At 36.3% G+C, this 23,828-nt stretch overlaps 2 protein-coding genes across 6 annotated transcripts in view; one reads left to right on the top strand and one right to left on the bottom strand.

Moving 5' to 3' along the window:
* On the bottom strand, positions 1-10,725 carry LOC113686876 (4-hydroxy-2-oxoglutarate aldolase, mitochondrial). Its single transcript, XM_027204592.2, has 7 exons — positions 10,396-10,725; positions 5,043-5,171; positions 4,433-4,560; positions 3,806-3,940; positions 2,681-2,777; positions 2,336-2,469; positions 1-1,392 (listed from the first exon to the last, which is right to left on the bottom strand). Exons 1-7 carry the CDS (start codon positions 10,691-10,693, stop codon positions 1,237-1,239), a joined length of 1,077 nt encoding a protein of 358 aa, XP_027060393.2. The 5' UTR covers positions 10,694-10,725; the 3' UTR covers positions 1-1,236.
* Positions 8,302-23,828, top strand: part of LOC113687102 (fibroblast growth factor 2) — a 20,429-nt gene continuing 4,902 nt past the window's right edge. Inside the window, exons 1-2 of one of the 5 annotated variants that reach the window (XM_089195159.1) lie at positions 8,302-8,516; positions 8,637-8,716. In XM_089195159.1, the coding sequence (XP_089051285.1) occupies positions 8,498-8,516; positions 8,637-8,716 (99 nt within the window). In that variant the 5' untranslated portion in view covers positions 8,302-8,497. Of the gene's footprint in view, positions 8,517-8,636; positions 8,717-12,488; positions 12,727-17,136; positions 17,269-21,731; positions 22,509-23,828 lie in introns of those variants that run through there. The other 4 variants (XM_089195160.1, XM_027179808.2, XM_027179742.2 and 1 more) reach the window with 4 other exon arrangements.

The following is a 23,828-nucleotide window of genomic DNA, read 5'->3' on the forward strand; positions in this document are numbered from 1 at the left end:
TCAATACAACTTCGATGGTTTTATTTCCCTTAATCATAATTTCTGTTACATTCACTTTCCCGTTTTTACTCATGCACTCCATAGAAGGCCTGAGTTTACATTAGAGGTAGGTCCACTTACAAACCGCCGTCAATGTGAGATTCACGCATATGTGAGTGCAAGTTTTCCATTTGTCTCCTTCAATATCTAAGTGAAGACCGCGTGGAAACAGTGTGTGAAAGGGATGACACTTAACACAAGCTTTTGGAATACTTTCCAGGAGTTTTTCACATGCTTATGGAAAATACAATTAAAATAATTAGTGTGAAAATCGTGTTGCTACCATGCCAAGATTTTACCCATATTAGCGACTGAGGTCACGCTGGTGAACTTATGTCTAGTTTCGCTAAATATCGTAGCTATGTAGCTACGATTACATGCCAATCATGAAAATAAGATTGCCTTCAAGTACGCTACACTAAAGCTGTTCCGGTGCTCAAATTTTGGTCGAAACGTACCTTGCGAGAAGGCCCTGAAGGCTGACACACGAGAAATTCTTCGCCCGCAAGAAAATTTGAGGCTATGAGCCGAGCGAGGTAGCTGTAGGTCTGCGAAGGGTCTGGCACCAGTGTCACCGCTGTCCTCTGTCACTTACTTGATTTGCTTAAAGCCTAAAACATTCTCGCCGGTGAAGAAACGCTCGTGCCACAGCGCTAAGAACGAAAACCTCTCGCAGGCTATACCCACACGCCTTCAATCCCCTCACAAACCCAAAGAATACTTCTGTTAGGCAAGCTGTGCAAATTGTAGCAAAGAGATTATTTGTAGCGGAAGCCATAACGTCATCGAAGTCAACGTCGACTATACTATCTTAATCATGAAAGCACCTCACTTTTAAAAATATATTATTTCACTTTGTCAAATTTCCCCATGTAAAAGGGTTCAGCCGAATTTCTCTATTACAGGTCTCAATACTTATAAAAATAAACTGACTACCATTAAGATTCATTTATATTCAGTGTAGGGAAATTTTCTTCGACCCTAAAACCCTAGGATAGGTATCCATATCCTCCACACTGTTCTCCTTACATTTCCTATGGCACTGACATGGAAAATTTGTTCAAAAATCAAGAGCTTCACTAGTGGGTGATCATTTTCCTTGTTCTCATTGCCTTAATTTTTGATTCAACATTGATAGTGTAAGGAGAAATAAGATGCTAATCACTCTTAGGGGTTTGAAGGTTAATAAATTCTTCTCTATGCTTGGTATCCTCCAAACAGTTTGAAAATGTCTCTTAGTTCAGCTTCTTGAGACTCTTTCAGAGGTAGGAGCGGAGATCTCGTGGGTCCTCCGTAGAGGCCAAAAAACTCCATGGATTTCTTCAGTCCTGGAACACCATATGTCTTGGTTACCTGAAAAAATGAGAAAAGATGAAATACTAGACATTATCTTTATTCCTTCCACAAGGTCAAAATGCCATAGACTAATGTGGTGGTAGAAGAAAAAAAATCGAGTTATGTTGTCAAGGACTATAAATCTTATAAACTTTTGGTTAACCATGCCAAGCGATGACACACAATGTAGTAATGGATCTCTAGATCTCATTAGTAATTCTCGTTACTATCAACCATACAATTCTTATAATGTTAGTTCGGAGAATTTGGTATTAGATCAACTAATAATCATTTAATAATATTTTTCTTTATTATACCCATTTTGAAATCACTAGTGGTCCCTGTAATCTGATTGGCTCTGATTGGTGCGATTTATTCACGAATCGCAACATTTTTTGCCTTAAATCGCATCTTTTTTCCAGCCAATGAGGCTACACTAAAAACAAAACAACCAATCAGATTTCAAGGCTTTTTTAAAGTAATCAATCAAATTGCAAGAAAATGAAAGAAAAAGAGTATCATGTGGCAAATTTTGCAACTTTTATTTACAAAACGCCTATTCCCCCCCCCCCAAAAAAAAAAAAAATTAATGAATTTAATTTCAAACCGGCTCAGTACTGCATCAGTAAAATATTTGAATTGACCAAGTCCTGTATTTGGGCAATTTCAAAATGGATGTAATAAAGTGGTAACGGAACCTCGTGTCGTGCAATTTTGGTCTAAAATCATACTTGTGATTCAAATCACGCGTATAATTTCAGCCCAAATTGCACTCCACTCAGTTCAATTACCATTATTTATTCACATCACTTTTCTGCTTGATATTGTATCGATATTGTCAGTAGAATTTTGTCTTGGTCACTCGTGTGAGTTAGAGGGTTAACAGGATTAGTAAACAGAACGGAGCTACACGAGTCAGGAACACATACGAACAAAAAGTACTCAAAATATTTTCTCATACCGCTGTGTTTGGGAGAATTAGTTTGTGCTGCAGAAGCTTAGCTTCTTCCATTTTTCCATGTTTGTGCATTTCATGTAGCTTGCAAACTTCTCTTCCCAAAACGTTTGCGAGAGCACACACGCCTCCAACGGCACCTTAAAATATATATGGAAAACGTTTGTTGCAAACCAAAAACACGCATCAACCCAATGGGTCCCAACAAAGGTAACACAGCCACTTTTATCAAATATTTGCTTTCAAAACATTTCAAGTTTGACACACTTGTTCGTTCATTTGCCAAGTTATCTGCCAGACCCAGAATTACAACAACTCTTTTTCTGGTGTTAATAAAAAGAACTGGCTTACCAAGACAATAGGAAGCCAAAAGAAAGCTGGCTGATCCAGCCAATACTTGAAAATTGTTTCCAGCAGTCTTGTGGATCACGTAACCAATCTTGGTGATCTAGAAGAAGAAAAAAGGGAAAATAAAACGATAAATAAATCATAATTTAAAGAATATTAGTCAAGTAAACACTACTTAGGTTACAACAAGTCATTTCAGTCCCCTCTCCGTTCTGCAACCTGCCCGTCATATGATCGGGAAATTTCAAAACATTTCAACAATTAAGCAACATAACAGTGGAAATTAAATCAAATACTAATGAAGTCTTAACTTTCCCTTAACCTGGCTTTGTTTGTTTTGAACTCAAATAATCACTAGTAACAAGCCCGGAAGCAGGACTCAGGCGTGACTGTTGAATGAGATTGTTCTTTGCTAAAACTTTGCGTGACGGTGAGGCGCTCTGAAGAAGAGAATGGTAAAGGGCGGGAAAAAGCAGGCGTGCGCAACCACCAACGACGAGTGCAAGTTTCGCACCAAGAAATCACGCGCGCTCAAAAGGCCTGTGCTTTCGCACAAAGTTGATCTTATAAAGCAAGGCTGTGAAAATAATGTTGTCAAACAAATGTCAGAGTTGAAAGGTGAGTTATTTACACTCGTTTGAAAGTTAAACCACTTGTTTTAACTTATTCAGTTAGAAAAATCTGACATTCTTTAAGGAAAGGAACAATTTTCGTGCAACGAATACACATTGAGCATTGCGACAACTTATTTTGTTTTAGCCCCGAAGATCGAAGCATAACCCAATAGACGCTATTCTTATTCAGTGACATGTAAATGAGTGGCCGGGTATTCTGAAGTTGCTCCAAAAGGATTTTAAATTTTAAATTTGAATGGGCTGAGTCGAGTAAACGTAAGCAGGAGCTATGCGAGTGCATTAAGGCAAATAACATATTACGCGAAAACGCACTTTAAAATATTTCTAAGAAGCTTAAATTGTGGAATAACAGTTTCATTGGACATTTTTGTATCAGTTGCCATTTCTGGTTGCGTTTTTAAATTAGCCAGCGACGCCTGACAATTTTTTTTCGGTGGAAAGGGGGTAAAGAGGGACTCTCTTTCATCCCTAATTTCAGTGCGCTCTTACATACATCTCCTCCACTGTCCTTTAGAGCAATAATGTTTGGGTGAGATGATAACTTAATAATGCATTCGGCGGGTAAGTCAATTCCTGTGTTTGCTGGCACACTGTACAGTATAACTGGTATTGGTGAACTGTCTGCGACCTGGGAAATAAAATTGTTCATGTAATGTCATTTGATTGTTCAACAATAATTAAGAAATAAAATAAAGAGTCTGGAAAGTTTCCCTTATTGAGATCTTAATCTGACTTTTTTCAAGTCATTCAAATTCTAAGTGAACTGTCATTAAATAGTAGTATCAATTTATGTATTAAATCGTTTTGCAATGGTTTTAGAACTACAAGTGATCTTGTGACAAAAAAAAAAGCAGTTGACATAATCTTTTTCAAATCAGATATATCAAAAAATCAGATATATCAAAAAATCATGTTAGAATCCATTTTCAGTTCTTATTAATAACTTAATCATAATCAAGTATGGAAACAGCCAGAACTAAAACTGGTTGGCTGTGCCAACAGATCTGTAAATGGGAACAGATGCCTTTGCTCAACCGCCAGAATTCACCTCTACTCAGAAATATAATTTGGGAAAATTCTTGTCAATACAATTTAGTTCACTTTAATATCAATGCTTTACCTTAGTGAAGTGTTTCTCAAGAGCTTCTGCAGTCATACCACTCTTATAGAAACAAGGTGTCACAACAAGTGCTGCATCAGCACCTGCCTCAGCCATTTTATTTGTCATCTCTATGGTATCCCTTGTAGCTTTATTGGAAAAATGCGTAGAGACCAAAAATGATCAAAGAGATACCAGAGATACCCCCAACCAGCAGTACAAGTGAAGGAGTAACTAACCAAAACTAAAATTAAACTTTATGAGTTTCAGTGCAGACTGTAAAATCAATAGTCTCTTATTTGTCTAAAACAAAAGCACAATACAGAAATTTAAGCAGAGGAGCTTGCTTGTAGCATAAAGGTGTCACTCTCTGAAACCTCCCAAAACTGCCTGAAGTGTGATTTAATAACAGGAAGCACAAATTGCAAGTGTAGAAATTTGCTTACTACTTTTCCAGTTTTTGTAACTGTTCTCACAGATAATGGTTCCTCGTTAGCAAAATTTCCTATCTGCACAGGTTTTCTTATGGGATGCCAGAAGGTCAAAGTGAACATGTTTTTTTTCCACAAGCTAAGTTTAGGATTGACTGCTTTAAGTCTTATTGTTAAGTTTTGCTTCCTATCTCTGTTACCTTCACAACCTGATCCTGCCAAAATAAGTTTGCCTTTGGGTGCTAGTTCTCTCACTTTATGAACTAAACCAATCTTTTCTTCAGCTCTCATATATGCATATTCACCATTGGATCCTTGAACAACATACCCTGCAACACAAAACCATTTAATGACATCAATCCCACAAGAATCTTTTCCCATCATAAGGTGATTACAGAACAATTAATAGCTGGATCTCCAATGAAAAAGAAGTAAAATTAACTTCAAATATTTTCTCAAGGTTTTGTAGTATCTTAAAACAAGAATGTTTGGTACTCAGGGCTAGAGTTTTTGACCTTGATGTTTTTATGTTTTCTGCCTTCACATGCTCCTAAAACCACCCCTCAATGCTCTTCATTTAGCAAAATAATACTATAATTGCTGTAAGTGATTTCTGTTTTTGTTGTTAAAATAATATGCAAGAACAATTATTTTTTCAATATTTACTTATTAGGGCACTTCTTGTGGGTAGTCAAATTTCCATATGGTTAATCAGTCAGTCAGGGGCTCAAAGTCAGTTATTGGATATGCCACACTAGGAATTGTGCTTTTCTTGCACACTAGTTGAAAAATATTTGTTCACTGTTAAGATGAGGGATGTGGGAGGAATAAAGCATGTCTTCCCATCCAAAAAAAGGGGGGGGGGGGGAAGGGGGAGAAAGAGAGGATTTGTAGGGGGAAAGGAATAACACTGAACTTTTTAGTATAAGATATTTCTAGCAAATATATGTTTTAGTTCCTGTAGAGAGTCTTTATTTGGTGGAGGACTTACCCACATAAATAATATTCATTCATTTATTCAGTCACAATTTTCAGTTAAGATGTTCTTATCACACTTTAATTAATGACCATAGAACCTTGCTTTTATTTAACATCCATCTACAAATGCGTAATCATTAACAACATAATAACATATAAGCATGCCTATGTGAGGTAAAAATAGAGACATATACAACATCTACAGGAAAATTAAAAATTTAAGGCTGATGACTTAAATTTGTAATTTCATGATCATCAAGGTTTGCTTGTCAGCAAATATTGGGCACTATTGGCAGTTGCCAAGGTAAAGTGCTCAAAAAATGTTGGGTCACATAAATGGAATGCACTGCCACTTAAACAATTAGCCCTTGTCTCATAGTAGGGTCTTAAATTTAAGAGGGAGCACTTAAAAACTTTCAGAGTACAAGCATAGTGCTGTAGAGGTATTTTGATCATAAAGAATCAGAAACTGTATATTTCAATATAGTGTCAGTAATTCCCATCATGACTGAAAATCGGCTTTTCATCACTATTGACTACTGTCTGGCAGTTAAAAGGATGATATTCTTTACACTGTGCCAGTATAGCATAAAAACCTACTTTAAACTAACACATGAAATAAAATAATTTGTAAATAAATCTCTTCTGTTGGCCTTGATCTTTTTGTAACTGACGTATGTTTTTCAATACCCTACACTGGGTATAGAGAAAATATTTGTCAAAGACTTACCATGTGGTAAGATGGATGGATGTTAGCCACTTTCATATTACTTTATTTGTACATTTACATACCAATATGCAGATCAGCTCCATAAGCAGCCAAATGAAACAAAATGGCCAATATCTACACTTCTTGACTAATAAAGAATTCAATATCAGTTAAAACTTGAACCTTACTACTATGGATAGCTGTTTTGAACAGTGTGAAATCAGTAATATCTGAATCACTAAGTGAAAAAATACATTTGATTGAGTCTCATGTCAGGAAGCTGTTTGAAGACTACAATCCAAATTCTGAAGCAAATCACAGAACAAATAAAAGAAACAACACAATACCAGACTGAGTGACTGAAAGTGAATTGTCTCAAATTCAGAAGCAATTAATAACACCCTCATATAGTGATAGCTGACACTTACAATATCCCTTCCATCTTTTACAACTTGACCATGCAGGGTTCCTGCAGTTTAAAAATCCCATTTAATTTAAACTTACACTGTTAACCAATTTCTCAAACCCAGCAAAAAAAATTTGATGCAGCCTCCATTGAAATATATTTTAAAATTTAAAATGAAGAAGAAAATAACACAAATTTGTAGTAAATTAGAGAAAGCCTCTTTTGAGGAAGGAAAAGCACTAATGACTGTTATGTGCAAACTCTTAAAGACAACCTTAAAGATTTAGAACAGCTTTAAATTTTTGGACATATTTTCACATCATCAGGTTCTCCAAAAAATGGTAATTCCCTAGGAATTACCATCTAACTCCTTTAACTAAAAGAAGTTGACAAGTCAAGTATACAACAACAACTGCTTTAACAGCAAGTGATCAACTGCAACTTTTGGCATAATGTTAGGAACATGGGTTAATAATTACGTGGGCAACTTTTTAGTAATGATGTAATGAAAATTTTCTCAAATTATAATATAAAAAAGTGATGGTTTTATTTCAGAAGATGATGGTGCAGTTCCCTAGGATGTTTTCTAGGATAGACACAGTACTAAATTTTCAGAAAAAAAATTGTAATGGGAGAAAATACAGTTAATAATTTTCCTACAAAGGTAACCACTGCATTAAAATTGGCAAATACAACTTGAAGAATATCAAATGTACTTCCATACATTACCACACAACGTGCTAAATATTTCAACCAGAGATTAAGATAACATGCATTCTTATCATGGTGTTGAGATTGAAGTTCTGATATCTGTCGGTAAATTTTTTTAATTTTTCAAACAGCAACCTGAAAAGTTAAAGAAATTTCTAGTAAACATGTATGTAAGTTGATTTTGCACCTTTAAAGAACTTAGTCCTTACAACATTCTCTGTACTTATCATTGCAGACTGGAGAATCCACCAAACATTAGCAGGTCTATTTGGGTGCATCAATTCTAATGGACCTGATATATATATATTACATGTTACGTTTACACATAATATATCTCATAAAGAGCATTTAACTCTTAATACAGAATTCTAATTTCCAAAGGCCTCCAAATGCTCTTCTTTATTTGTTTGGTGTGAAAAAAGACTAGTTTTCTATATGCATATATCTATGGCAAGAAACAGCGTATAGTGCTAAGTGCTGTGCCCAAGAAGATAAGACACAAAGACTGCAGTTGAGACACCAAGTCTACAGACATGTTTATTGACGTGTCTTTGAGGAAATGACCAATTTAGTAGTACAATAAATTGGTGATGTGGCCAAATTGTTGAGCCACTTCAAACAGTACCTTTCTGGCATAATTGAAAAGTTATGTGAAACAAATTTTCATATAATTCAAAAAGCTTTGCACTAAAACTTAAATGTGAATCACTAGAGGTCACCACATGTAGCTGAAGAAACAATCCACAATTTTAAATCTCTATATGACAAAAAGTGGCCATTTCACTGGATGTTGAAAATAGACAAGAATTTTAACAAAGCAAAATATATGCTGAGCGTGTTAAAGTGCTAAAATGAAAACTACAATAATTGGTAAGTTTTCAGCTGCGAAAAGTGCCTACAGATATCTGAATTTTATCACATTAACTTTATACTGAGATGACTTTAGAAAGCTGTTTCCTTCATTTCATTTCTACCTCACTTTTGTTTAAGGGCTGTTGAAGACTTCACTGATATGTACCAAAGTGCAATTGTTTGCTGTGTGCTGTGTAGTATCCTGTTTACTTGCTTGGGTACGTCACCTATTTGTTCTTTGACTTACGAAACAGTACTTATTCTGATTTAGTACAGACTTTCTTAAATTTGTACTATCCATAAAAATTTTTTCTAGACAGTCAAATTATCAAAATATATATGCTACTAAAAAAACTAAAAATCCAAATGTAATATTAGTGGAAGAATTAATTGTTTATGTAATGAAAAATTAATCAATCCAGCAGCTGTGCGTGTACTGGCACAAGTAAAAAGTATAAAGTCATTGAGTTTTAACTGTCGCATAAGATGTTCAATGAAACTGAAGCCAGATTAAAGACCACATCTCGGTTTTACTCCTGAGATAATTGGAATCTCATAAAAAGATACCTTTATACTAAGACTCACAATTTGGCACACCTGCAAACTGTTGGCAGATTAGCTTTTCATGGATGCAAATGTTTCTTGAGCACTTTCCATTCAAGAGTAATCATCAATTTCATCCTCCTAGTTTTAATACAGAATAGATGTTTGGATGTATACCTAACCTAATTCATACAACTAAAAGTGCTACTGTACACACTATCAATGATCATTTTCACCAAAATAAGTTATGTCTTTCTAGAAAGAAAGTAGCCCTCCTCTCCTTGTCAGTTTCTCTGGTAATAAGTATAAAGAGAAAACCCATGTCTATAGCTATCTTTCTTCTAATCGTGTTGACTTTAAATGAACCAGCATCAGACATGTGGGAGACAGTTTCTTTTTCACAAAGTCATTTCAAGTTATTGACACCTCCACATGTTCATATCAATAATGATATATTTTAAGAGTATTTGAAAATTTATTTTCAACAAAGGTACCATTCAGTGTGACAAATTTTTAATTTTTTCCCCCTGCAGTTAATACCCTCCTTCCAATAAGTGCCTTCCATCTGAGACAAAATTTTAATGAGTGCTTGGGTGCTCATTTGACTGAACACTTGGGCAAACCCCTAAAAGCATATTGTTAATTAATAAGAGAAAGTTTAGCCTTTCTTGTTCAATAATTTCATTTTCATTTTTAGTAACAGAAATTTTACATTTTTTTCAAAATCTAATAGTTTGGTTAACTGGTTTTATATGCTGCCAAAACAGTTTTACATTCATTATAAACATAAAACATCCAGTGAATTGGCAAAAGCCATGATTTGTTACAGGATTACAATTGGTCTTAGTTACTTGGTCAGTGACTAATGCATTTGATCAATTCACCTCATAACTATAACACTACTTTAAGAGCAAAGTAATAAGAACTCGCCATAAAGAGTTAACATTTGAGGTTCACCGCCTCAGAAGGACATGAAACTTCTCCATGAGCTTGATCAAACTAAAGTGTGTGAAGTGTTTTAAGTAAAGCCACCTAATTGTTAACTACGGACAACTCGTTTAGTAAATAAGAGTCTTAACAAAATCGTCTCCGGAAGTTTGACAAACTCTGCGTCATGTTTTAAACTGCTGTGAGGGAATGAGCTTAATCAACCTCATTAATCAATATAAGAAAATCAAAACAAATATAAGGTCGAGAACTTATCTTTCTTATGAGATCAGAAAAGAGCTTCGCGTGCGATCTAAATTGGCCTCGGATAATTTTGTTTTTACAATTTTTTCTCACATGAGAAACCTTAATTTTCAGAGATTTTAAAGCTCCTTATCTCTACTTATTAAGGAAAACACCCTCTTACCACTGAATGGTATCTCGTTCCACTTGCTGAAATTATATTTTAACTTGTTATGGTTCACTCCTTCGTTGTCTCCAAATGGCGTTACAATCGGGGGGAAAATTCCACTCAAATCGAGAGAGCTCATGGCCAAAGAGGAGGAAAAGCGAACTGTTTTCAAAAATTTCCGAAATGGATCAGCCTTAAAAGTAGCTGCTTTGTTACTCTCGACGCAAGAACGAAACCAGTACCTTCTTCTTAAAATCGGAAGGTTAAAAAGACAGATACTTGTAAGGTTCCCTCGAACGAGAACTGCCGCCATAATAGGAACAAGGCTGTACGCTGACCAGTACATAATTGAGCTGAACTTTGGGTCCTGAAAGCGTACAAACTGCACACAACTCAGGGGGAAAACAAACTTTGGAAGATGTAGTAACTGACAATATAGTAAAAAAATCAAGGCGTCATAATAGGGGGACATGAGTGAGAGGACACTCCGCCGAAATTCGCGTCATCTTTCGAGTTATGCTTTTCCTTTTTAATTCGCCTTGCTCCGTTTTCTATCCGCCTGACTTCTTTTTGGTCTTGGAAAGAAAAAATTCGCTCAGACAGAAGTAGAGAGGACTATATCCTCTGCTGAAAAAATACTCTTTCTTTTCAAGAATCCATCTACAACTAAGTTTCTTTCGTTTACATTTTTAGTTTTGATTACTTCCGTCAATAATGGGTTTAGTATTGATTTAATCAACTCAACAAATAAATTGTACTCAGTTTTAATTAATAAAAGAGAATAGGCATCAGTTGGGCGGTTTCTTTGACGCAAATTTCATTGTAACCTCATCCTGTGATAAGTTTTTCCTCTTCGAGTCGACTCACGATCAGACATTTCTTGGGTAAGAAACCTGAACACGCTTTTGAATTTTCCTTACAGAAACAAAACTTGGCCAACGTAATGCACAAAAAGGTTTCTTTTCACCAAGTGTTTTGATGCAACACAAATTATTTTTTGAGTTTTTACGATAATTTTTTTAAGGCAAGTGCGAAAAGTACGTCGTTGGTTGGACTAAGCTTTTTTCTGAGTGTCGGCAGTATATTGTTGCGACACATGAATACGAAGTAAATAGCGGTTTTTTCGGACCTTTACCGGTTTAATAGCAAAGCAAATACACAAAGCCTCATTTATGATAAAATTACAAAGCCTCCTTAATTAGTTACAAAAAGTAAACAAGAAAACATCCTGATGCTCTTAAAGGAATTATAACTTCCCGTGAATACTGATGCCTTTAGCTGATTTTAAGTCATGCTTTCCTTACGAGAAACAGGCAATAGATTTTGTGGACGATAGAAATTCTTCAAAGTATACCAAATAGAAAACTGATCTGCTCGGTTTTCAGTGATTTAAGATTAAAGTTCATTTTTCTTGTAAGAAATATAAAGTCCTTCTCTAGTATGTGTAATCCTTTTCTAGTACACTAAGGGCCTGGATAGTTTCGCGCTTTTTATAAGCTGCATTAGTAATCTAATGTCTAACTCGCCCTTAGAGAACGAATATTCCGCAACTCTGCAATTTTTAATCTTTAAAGTTGCAGTTGTATTTATAATTGGCCATATATGGTATACTTACGGTATATTTTCCTTAATTGAAACAAAGAATCTTCATGAGTCCTGCTTTCGCAGTGTTTTCATCGCGTGGGGCGATAATCAAGTGCAACTTTCCGCCGTATAAACACGATTTTCATTGACTCCAACATGACAAAGTACGCCGACAAGCAAAGTGATGTGACTGACATAAATCTTCACAAAGAATTGCGAAACATAAAAAAACATCTCGTGGATTATTAGTATGTAACAGGTTAAGGTTTTCCACAGCAAGAGATCTTTACATGACGTTTCCGTTTCTGAATTTTTTTCTCGCACCTAGTTCCGTACCACCTCTGCGATCACAACTTTGCAAAACCCGACACGGTTGAATGATGTCTCAAGAGGTGAACAATTAGCTTTAAAAGAACAAATTGAAAAGTTTAATCTGGTTTAATGACATTTTAATCAGCACACAGAACTTCTGAAGCGGTCGCCTTTGTGCGAATTAAAAAAACATACATAAAAAAATTGTCCCAAGAGACCTAAGTGTTCTTGTGGAGGGCCTGGTCTCGTTGTGGGAAGTACTAGGACTGAGGCTGTATTGTAACGCCTTAAAGCCGGGTAAATTGATATTTTCCATCTGAAAGCGGAGTTTATAGATGAACCATAACGCATATTGGCCCGGTGAATTCTTTTGGCCTGTAAGTATTCTCTTTGTCACACGATGTAGGTAGGAGCGCATTTAACGATATCATGTCAAGTTTTTCGTTGAAGGTGAGTTACAATAGCTTATAAGTTACTTGACAACTTTCTTGCGACCGAGATCAAGTTCTAACGCGCGGTTGTCTTCATTATAGAAGAGAAATTGCATGCCTTTAGTTCATTAGCCAACTATGTTTCCCATTAGTGCGTAATATGCCGGCGACAGTAAATATTTTTACGGTGAAAAGAACAACAAGCTTGTGAGAGCTGAACTTTTTCGATTTAAATGGCAACTCCTATCGGTTCATAAAGAATAAGCATATTCTTGAATGACGAGTTTAATCCATTCCTGGTGGACACAGCATGCAGGTTTCGCATCAGTTTGATTGATTTTCAGTCGTACTGTTGTTTGACTTAATCGTTAGTAGATCACTAAAAAACGTTCAACTTAATTATCGATCCGTTCTTATGGGAATTTCATGTATTTGACTTTGTTATGCAACGCGGAACTTTTTCTTAATTGCTTAAGTAACCATGCGAGTTACCCAACTAAAAAAACAATCAAGACTAATTGAAACCCTATGGTTGCGAACTCACGCAACCATAAGGGATTAAGTTATGATCTTGTCTCCTTTATCATACAAACATTACTGCTTCCATTGAAGTTTATGAGAAACGAATGTAGCATCTTTCAATAGTTCTTTGTGAGTGAGTGAGAAACAACAGTGTTATGTTTCATTATCAGAGGATCCTAACTTTGACTCGGCTTTCATACCATAAGAATAAAAAAAATGTATAGTTTGAAACAAAGTGATCACCTGGCCAGTTTTGTGTTTATTTGTAAACGTAGCATTACTATAAACTACAATGCGAAAAAGAAAAGTGACGGAGTTAAGCATAATTATTTTTTCTCTCTGGCTTAGGCTTGAGCAACTTTGCGAAAAGTATACCGCCACATGTAGCGCAATCTATACAGAGACTAATGCCTCCCAAAGAATTACTGTGTTCATTTCGGGTACCGCGGTCAGTTCTGCGCACGAAAGAATGAAGCTTGAATTAAGGAAACCTGTATTAGTCAATTCCGCCGCTGCATGAGTTTAGGACAGTCTTTTAGAAAGAACAGTATCGAAAATATCGTTGACATAATGTACATGATGTTGTTTAGCATTTTGAGTAAATGGATAGGGTGTTTTTTTAAGTCATTTCCAAATTGTCATACATTTTATTTTTATCACTGACCAGACCTATCTTGAACTAATTTTTCGTACGAAAGCTAAATGCAGTTAAAAATGTCCTCTGTAAAAAGTCAGACATGGCCTAAAAGCTTATAACTATGCTTTCTTCCCTTCGATGCGCATCGTGAAATAATTTATTCGCTACACTGATTTTATCCAGTAAAATGCATGGATGTGATCGGCTTTACTTTGGCAGTCGTGTGCTGCTTGCAAGCTGGCAATTTCAGCCACTTGACTCACAGTGTGAGGACCCCACGAAAGAAATGCCTAATTTTGTCCAAATTCTTGTCAGTTGTCGACTCGTTCTTTTGCAAACTTTACACCAAGTATTTGTTTGCCACCAGGGCAAAGTTTAATCTTTATGTGTTACTGTTATTTCTGTGTTACCTTTAAAATTTCAATCAATCAACTAAGGCAGCATAGAAAACGTGTTATTGGAGCAAGTATGCCGTTAACCATAGGCGAGTGTGGCTTTCGACATAATATTGTTTTTATTAACAGTCATTATGTTATAATGTTTTCCCGCGTATTTTGTTCTTCTGACAACTTAGTGATGAGAAGACGAAGGAGATTATCATTGCGAAAACGAAAATATCTTCCTGAAGTCACATTGGTTGGCACTCACTAATATTTAGAGAACTATGATTATTGTTCAGACGTGGAAGCAATACTTAAAATTTACGCCCATCCGAAGAGCTATCCAACTGATTTAGTTCATCACTCCTACCTGAACATTTATGCCAGAACACGATGTAATTTACCTCACTCGTTGCAAAAAGAAAACTAAACTGCTGGCACAGCGTAATCCGACTCGCATACCTGCGTGCAGAAGGGGGCGAATGTAAGTAGCTTTGAATGCATAGGTGGCGGTAACTCTTCTTTTTTTTTTTAGTCCTCTATCATGCGTCATCCCCTCTCAGCTCCTTCACTTATGATTTAGAAAGAGGAAAGCCACCGCGGTGATGCAAAGTCCTTTATCAATGTTTTTCATACCGCGCTTAACATAATGCCAAAGTCCAACTTAAGCATTCAGCTAAGTAGGAATCTATCTCTACTACTTGCTTATTTGACACAGATGTAAAACGATATCGCCAATTACAATCTTATGTGCTGGCCTTTAGACCATCGGAACTACCGTTAGGCCAAAAGAGACGTTAGAAACCAGGAGATACGCTATGATGAAGACGCCACGCTCGAGCATTTCTTAAATAGGACATGCTGTTGGCTTTGATTTAGAACGTTTCAAGTACCCACGTGGGATGTTTGGTGAGAGATAGTTCATGCTTTGCGTGCGTATATCGAGTTATGGGATTTATGGATGCAGGCCGAGGAAGTTTGGAGAGCACCATAGAGATTAGAGAAGCATACTCAGAGCTGCCTCTTGAGGGCTCTCCAAACTTCTTTAGTGAACCCATAACTCTTTGTAAACACTGTTGCACGCAGAATCAATTTCTTTCATACAAAGAGGCACCAACGGGGCAAATTCAATTGAAATCTTACGTGCTTGTTCTGCCTGCTTCATTTTTTTAAACTTTGAATGTACACGAAAAAGAGCAATTTGGGAGGTTCTTCGCTAGTTTCTTCTATTTCTGTGCGTAATGCTGTAGAAATTTGAAAACGACGGGAAGTCACAGCATATTATCCCTGATGTGCTCTCCAAGTGAGAAATAAGGCTAAAATACGCGAAACAGTGAGTGTTAGCGCGGTGAAAGTAACTAAAACTTGTGCAAATCGCACTTTTTTAATTTGATTAGCAACCCAGATCGGATGCAATATTGATTTGTAAGAAAACCCTTTGGAACAGAAAATTTACCTCATACGTAAGTATATCGGTTTAGCAAGTTTTTTTTTTAACTAGTTATCCTTTGTTCATATGAAAAATATGGCCCAATTTGCCTCCTGAGAAATCAGCCTCAACAGCTTGGTGGTGTCCCAAACGGAAGGAAAACTCTAGAATACATGAGATCATGCCTATTTGGGTAAAATTATTATTGTAACTCTGCACCTCATTTACTAAATGTTGTCAACCACACAGCACAGGGTGGCCAGTTATCTCTTAAGGGTGAAAATTTAGACCATCGAATCGTTCATTTCTGAAGTTGATTAAAGACACTGTTTTTCTAAATATCTTAGCAACAGCTTTGACTGATATCGTACATTAACGACAATCACTCACTTAATAGGCGAGAATATCTTTGGACTTTTCATCACATCTATGTACAGTACAAGAAACTCTTTGAGCTGCAACAATGCTTTCAACTTGTATAACTTAGGAGCCATTGAAAGTTAAACTACGATTTCAGAATGACGGTGGACGTTTCTTCATAAGTGTTGTTTAATTCACATAAACTTACATACTTAGAGAGTTATTTTTATATTTTTTTCATTCTGCTGATAATTGACGAAATTAGTACAATACGTTACACTATAGTTAAACTACTTACAAAAAAATGACAAAAATGATATTTACAATACGTTATAAAGAATAAAATGGTTTCAGCACATTAGCTATATTAAACCAACTACTGTAACAATGCATTACTTACACTGCATATAATAAATTACTTACACCACATCATATTCAATGCAGTTCTGCTTACAGTGCTCTCTTTATTGCTACTTATAAAAACATATCTGTATTAGCATTCGCCCACACACTTAATAACATACGGCTGATCTCAATTTGTTCTTACTCTCAAAATATATACATTTAAATTAGGGTCAGTATCCATTTCTCCTGGAGAGAGTCTTTCTTCTTAATAGTTCTGAAATCTCTGAATTCTCCGAATGACCTACTCTGAGAATTATGGCTTATTTATGTGATTTAAAGGATCACTAGACAATCATTTTTAATGAATAAATTTTCCGAATATTCCTAAAAGAGTTACTTTCTGGTTAGGTTATAGCCGGCATGGAAAGGAAAACAACCGAAAGAATATCAGTAATCTTCGAATTCCACATCTGTATTTCATTTACTGATTTGAAACATTGATTTCAGTTGTTTCTTTTTCTTGGTAAATTGAGGATTTAAATAACGATGAATTTTTTAACAGATTGTCAAGGAGTCTCACTCACTATTTCAGGAAATGCGAGCTGTATATTGCTTTCATTATGTAGGCATGCGAGTATGGGGTCCACGCATTTATTCAAGGAATTGATAATGAATCTCACTGCGAGAATGTACCCTCCCCCACGAAGGCTTTTTGACAGGAAAGATTTTCGTAAAGGAGACACTTACATGTGTGAACAGTGGTCATTTTTGAAATATTTACACGTCATAACTGCCGGACTTCGCTCTCCATGGCGTCGGCTGAATTAGATACTTATCATTTGTTTCAAAACCTCCGGCATGAAGGGAACTTTCTCTCCACAAAAGGAAGTGAGCAATTTCTTTGCTTTTTTATGTGGTTGTTTTAAAGTAATGCACGGCTTGTCGAATCTCAAGTCTTAGAGAGCGTCAGGTAGTTTCCTAATCTTACTGTTGACGGTCTCCCACTCGCAGTCCACGAAGGTTGTGACGAGTAATTTTAGCTCCCAGAGTCAGTTTAGTTTCCTGTTCTATGTTGATGAGGGATGAAATCTAAAAGATCATGCTCGCTGAGAGCAGCTGTTCGGTGAACTCAGTTGGCCTGTCATTTACCAATCGGAGATCTATCGATCGCGCCATGCAAGTAAACGTTGTACCGCGAAAAGACTCTGCTCGTTGGCGACGACAAAATTTTTCTCGGGGAAAATCACTTCCAAGGCAAGAAAAGATAAGGCTCAGGTAGTTAGCACTGAAAGAATTCAAATCATGCAGGTCTGATGCATATATTCAGAAGGGTCAATAATTATTTGATTTTTGCAGTATTTAGCGATAACACTTATCACCTGGTTGGAATTTTTTTTCGTTACCATATTAAGTTTGCTTATGTCGTTTCTATTATTTAATGTTAGGTGACATGGCCCCATTTATTTTTGGTGGATGGCACTTAATTAAACGTTTATTTTAAGGAATTAATGGCTCATCAAGTTATCGAATATGAAAGTCACATTTTCAATTGACAGATTAGTATTGATATGAATCAGTTTTGTTTGAGCGTGATTTATTTTTATAAAATAATTCAAATTGATTCTGATTGGCCATAAAACCATTTTACATGAGCGTATGTAAACACGGTTTTCATACTGAATCTTCTCGCGGAGTTCTCCCTGCTATTTATTTAGCAGTAACTCAGTTTCTTTAAGTTTGTTTTGAGTACAGTTATGGAAGAAGAAGATTTTCCTAATTTTTCTTTGGAGTTTAATTTTCCCAGTATTCAAGAAACGGCCGAAAAGCCAAATGAACAACAACAACAAGCACGTCGCTTTCCTTCGTTGCAAGAAGAGGCTCCTTCATTAGTTATTTTATAAAAGAATGTAAAATGGTTTCCGTATTTACATAGCCTGATGTAAAAACGCGGGAGGTTGGGAGAACACTCGATAAGCTGGAAACCACTCCGCTTTGCGTCGTGATTTCCTACGCTTATCTCGTGTTCTCCCAACCTCCCGCGTGTTTACATCAGGCTATGTAAACACGGAAACCATTTTACATTTCTTTAATGAACAATGAGTACTGAGAAAAGCTGACGATACTAAAGGGCTTGGAGCCCAATCAGAAAAAACCTATTTATTTCAAACTATTCAGTGTCAGAATTTGGAGTTAAAGACCCTTTATTATGCAGGGAAAATGTTGCTATTTTTGCGGTATTCGGCGGTCAAAGAGAAAAGCGCATTCGTTGTCTTTAATCAGTTGTTCTTGAGATTTCCTTTTTTTTTCTTTAATGTTGAAGTATGAGGTAACTGTCTTCATTTTGTTCCAAAAACATGTTATTTGGCTATTTTGCAACTGAAGGCAGACGTGAAGTAACCATGGTTAATGAAACATCAACTATGCTCTCGTCCATGGAGAGGGCTAATATGAAAACATCTAAAGAAAAAAGTCAGATTCCAGAGAGTTTGACCGCAGTTACATCAAGTTCTCGCTAATATTACGAGTTTAAAGCTTTCTCCAAGTAGACAGACAAAACTAGTGATTCACTCAACAGTGTTTCGTTAACGCAACGACGCTGAACGAAAAGCTACGAAAACAGCCGAGCGTAGGCGTAGTTACGAAAAAAACTGATAGCATAGCTGAGAAAATCACCTGAAAACATTTTCTAGTAAAAGAAAAAAAAAAAACTGACTTACCACAGAAGGCGTAAATGAACGTAAGGAAAAATTAGAAGTGATTTTCGATTTCAAAAGATGGGCAACCGAAAAGTAAGAGATGTCTTCTCACATTCCTACTGCAGCTTTATATTTGTGCGTCCAATTTGTAAAAAAGTTATAAAAGCTTCAGACAACCATTTAGCTTTTAAAATTACACACTGCACCAAAAAATGCATATTGCTGTGTAATTCTTGTTCTCGCAAAATACTTTCTGCCACAAATTTCGCTTAGCTTGTATTACGTAGTTGGAAACTCTTCTTTCAACCGGAATAGGACCTAAAGTTCTTGTAGTATGACGTTAGGTATTTTCTGACGTTATCGAGTCAAGTAAAGCACCATTATGCATTATTTCTCGACACACGTTGCATCACGCATTCAATTAGGGAGATTAGGAAACTTAACACGCCGACGACTCACGAACTTTCATTTTTCCCCGTGGAATTTTCTCGAATGGGTCATTTTGTGCTGACAATTTCATATCCTTCCTTGGGCAAACATGTGAACGTGATGTTATGCTGTGAATAGGGCTGCCAGTTGGCCTGTTCCGATTGTACGCGGCAACTTTAGAGCAACTTTTGGCGTTTGGAGCAACCTTTGAGGCACTAGCAACTCCGAGCAATTTTTTAAAGAAACTTTTAGGTTTAGAGCACATGAAGCACGATTAAGTCAACTTTTGGATTTTCGGCAATTTTTTAGAAACTTTTTGGCATTCCAGTGAGCAACTTTCCAGCATTTTACGAGCAAATTCGGGACAGGCCTGGCTACAAGACCGTCAATCGAGCTAGTTGAAAAAAAAAAAAAGGTCAGGATAATTTCGATAAATAATTTTTTGCGGCTCGGTATTTTTTTATTCCGTTTTGTTTGTCGGATGTTATAGTTACAAGGCTTAGTGACGGCTTTGAGGTAATCGGGTATTACCTACAATGATCCTCTTAATACGGTAGACCTCAACCTAAATGGCTTTTCAACTTCTCCGCAGAAATATTTGAGCAGCAAAGTTGTGGTTAACAAGTAATATCAAGTCTAGAAGATGCGTCGTAGTCCAAAGAAGAGAGCAGTTTATTTTTTGAACCATTTTTTCCACTTTCTGGTTTTAAGGATAGTAAAAATTTCTCATAAAAAGAAAATCAAAAGGCTCTTCAGGAAGCCAATCATAGTGTCTTTGGTCAAATTAATCAGCCTACGTGTTGCCGTACCCTCCCCCCAGGGAGAAACGGAAAGGAAGTAACCCTCCCTTCCGTTACTCTTTGGGGGGGGGGGAAGGGTACGTAGGCTACAAACTAATAAGGGTCGCCATGACACATGAATTGAGAGTAAAACGTGCAATAATGATAAGTAGCCTCTATTTCGGGAAAGATTAAGATGATTGCTCTATAAAAAGAGAAGTCTCCACAGTTATCCGTTTTTAAATTAGTTTGTACGTTTCAGCGCTTTTACCTTTTACCTGGGCTGATTTAATCCAGGAAAACATCAAATTCGCTTATAGTTGATTTCAATATCAAATATCCAATTAAACACTCGACATTAGCGATCTTTGTTTGATGGGTCGTTTGTAATGACTCTAAATTGACCTCCATGAGTTAGTACCCTCACTGAACGAAAGTGTACGTGTGCTTGATAGCTTCTCGTAATAACTTTTGCAATGACTTCCTTTTATACTGGACTTTGAGTCTTTGTACTCTTGACCAAGCAAGAACGTCACATGAACTTCAGTTAAAAACAGGATCATTTAAAGAGACGTTGTTTTCAAGAATTCTACATCTTCTCAACAGCTATGGTAATTGTTTTGATTAGAGAATAAAGTGAGCATTACTTCAAGTGAAATAGATCGATAGATGATTATTCATTTCAACCTTTAATTAAAGGTGTATTTTTTGCAAATCGCAACATTACGTTTTAAGACTTTGAACAAAAAACGGAGATTGTTTTCCTTCCAAGAGATCAACTAACCGCGTAGAATATTGGTGGTTATAATTTTCCGCTATTCACCCACACGGCATCGCTGATTCGGTTGATTTAAAGTTACTCTGCCTTTACTTGTGGCAATCTAAACTCAAACCTCGGTATCCTTCGACATTCGAGACTTTTCCTCGGCTTCCGAATGTAGAGAAGGCTTTTTGTCCAAAAAAAAAAATTAACAGGTTGGAAGCGACAGAGCAGAAATTTGTTGATTTAGCTATCATAAAATGTTACAAATTTTGTTTTTTCACTTTTATTTAATGATGGAAAGTCCGTTATTGATATTCGCTGTGGGAGATAACCACTGAAGCTTTGAGTGGGATCAAGTGTTTTGCCAAGGTCTAACCGCACTTATCGCATTAAAATGGAAAACTTCAGTGCAGAGAAAAGCCCTCTCAGGAAACTGGTAACCAACCACATGTCTGTTATGCGAAAGTTCTTCTGTTTTCGTTAAGTACTTGAACATATCTGGAATACCTTCGCTTACAAAGCGCTTTACTCGGTTTTTTTTAATCAGACTCATTGGTACCGCAAAATTAAGAAATAGTAATTCAATTTACTTGCCATATAATGAATAGCGAAACTTCGTCACAAGAACACTATTAAGTGATATTCTGCAAATTTTCCATCTGCAAATGGAAGCCATTTAAATTACCTGTGCGTCATGAAAATGTAGAAATCAAGGGACTGGCTCAATCGAAATATATTAAACGACGTATCATTCCTTTAGCGGCTATGTGATGAAGCACGTTGTCTGTCCTTTAAGAAAGGAACTTGTTTTATTTCGAGCAATCTTTAACTATTCGAGACTTCCTCTTGTCCTCCACGATTTAATTTTAATTCTTTTAAACTCGATTTCCTGGGCGTTTTTTTAAACTTTTTATCGCTTTGTTAGAACCTGTCGCTGGTTGAAATGTTGTAAAATTTGATCCTGCTCCCTCCATTATGATTTTGGGCAACATGTTGTGTGTAAAGTGTGAACGAACGGGCGGCACTCTTAAGTAGAACCTCTTTTGAACAAAAGTCGTTAACGATGTTATGATTCACTAGTCTTCTTTGCCGACTCTATTAGACCTCTTGAGAGACAAGAGCAAAAAATGAATGAAATGGAATAAACAATTATAGAACTGTTATGGTGATCACTTCCGAGAGGGAAGCTTTTAAAATTTTTCGATACCACTGCAAGGGTTTTTAAAATTAGGTCTTAAGATCATTGCTGGATTTAGAGGTTGATATATTCCGGTTTCACATGAAATCAGGAAGTTTGTAGAGTTTTTATATGCACAAAATAAGTGAACACTGGTTATAGAAGTGTTATTCATGAGAGGAGTAGAACCAATGAAGAGAAGGCGGTCGTCATCTTCGACAACACACACAAACGACAGCTTCGATTGTTTTGTCATGGCATTGCTGCGTTTGGGCGTCTTACTGGTACGTTTAAAGTGACTTACCTTAGAACAGATCTTGTCGCTTGAAAACAGTTATTTCGCGAGTGAACGTGACTAATTGATTGCGTTTTTCACCGACCTTAAAGTCACGTCTTGACTAGTTCGTCCGAAGTTACAAAAATTATCTTATCTGGGAACTCCATTGTCAGCATGTTTAAGAAATGGTTGTTGACTTTTCGGGGGGAGGGGGCAAGGGGGTGGGTGGTGGTAGGGGCGGGGGGTGATGTCTTATCAGTGTCTTGGACAAACTACTTTTTCTTTTACAAGAATATGATCAATCTTTGCAGTCAGACAATTTACGTTGTATTGATAACCTTTGTTTTGTTTTGGTTTTGTTCTGAGATTTTTTTCTAAGCTTTGCTTTACTAATGTCAGCTATAAGTCGTCTGCGCCCTTATTGTCCACGATGTCCTCTAATGAACCGGATAATCCTTGACACTTTAAATAAGGAAAGCATTTAACACAAACAAACTTTTAAGAACAAATAGGAAAATACAGAGGGTTACACTCAAAATGAAGTTGAAATCATTTCTTGAAATTAGTCTCCCCTTGAAGAGACGGCTTTACTCAAAATGTTATGTTATCAATTGATATCCTTCCGTGGGTTACGGCTGATTGCGTTTTTGCGTTTTACGGCTGATTCACGTTTTTGCACCCGATGAAGTGACTGATCTTGACCGAGGTCGTGCATTTTTATGTTAAGTTATTATGTCAACTTTAGCTAGTCTTCAGTTGAATCAATCGGCTTAAGTCACGCTGTCTTTCAAGTGACTTTGTAGGGAGAAAGTAATCACTCTGTTGATTCTCAAAGTAAAGTTACGTGATAGTAACGAAACATAACGCCCACGACGAATTTCAAAAGAAGGTCTTTGATCAATTTATTTCCTTAATTTCTACTTTAACGTCTATATCTCTTAAGTTAAAGACTATAAAACAATTTCAATTGTTCATATATTTCGTTTAGGGAATAAAACCGGTGACAATTAAAGTAGATTGGTAGTAAATATCGTGCTAGTTTTGAATTTGAAATGGGGTCCATTTGTCTTCTGTCACATTAAAAGGCTATATTGCTTCAAGTGCATACTATTTGCTTTTTATGTAAACTTGGAAAAACCAGCCAGACGTAGATATTAGACAGAGCTTTTGGCTTCAAGTGCAAACTATTTGCCTATGTCATAAACAAGGACAAACCAGCCAGACATGGCTTTTGAACCGAATCGTCGTGCTTTCGAAACACTCGCTAAGATCATAAAATCGCATGATATATTCATGACATCAGTTTAGCTCTTTGGATGATGGTGCT

This window comes from Pocillopora damicornis, chromosome 2 (assembly GCF_964200805.1).
Source record: "Pocillopora damicornis chromosome 2, jaPocDami1.2, whole genome shotgun sequence".
Classification (NCBI taxonomy): domain Eukaryota; kingdom Metazoa; phylum Cnidaria; class Anthozoa; order Scleractinia; family Pocilloporidae; genus Pocillopora; species Pocillopora damicornis.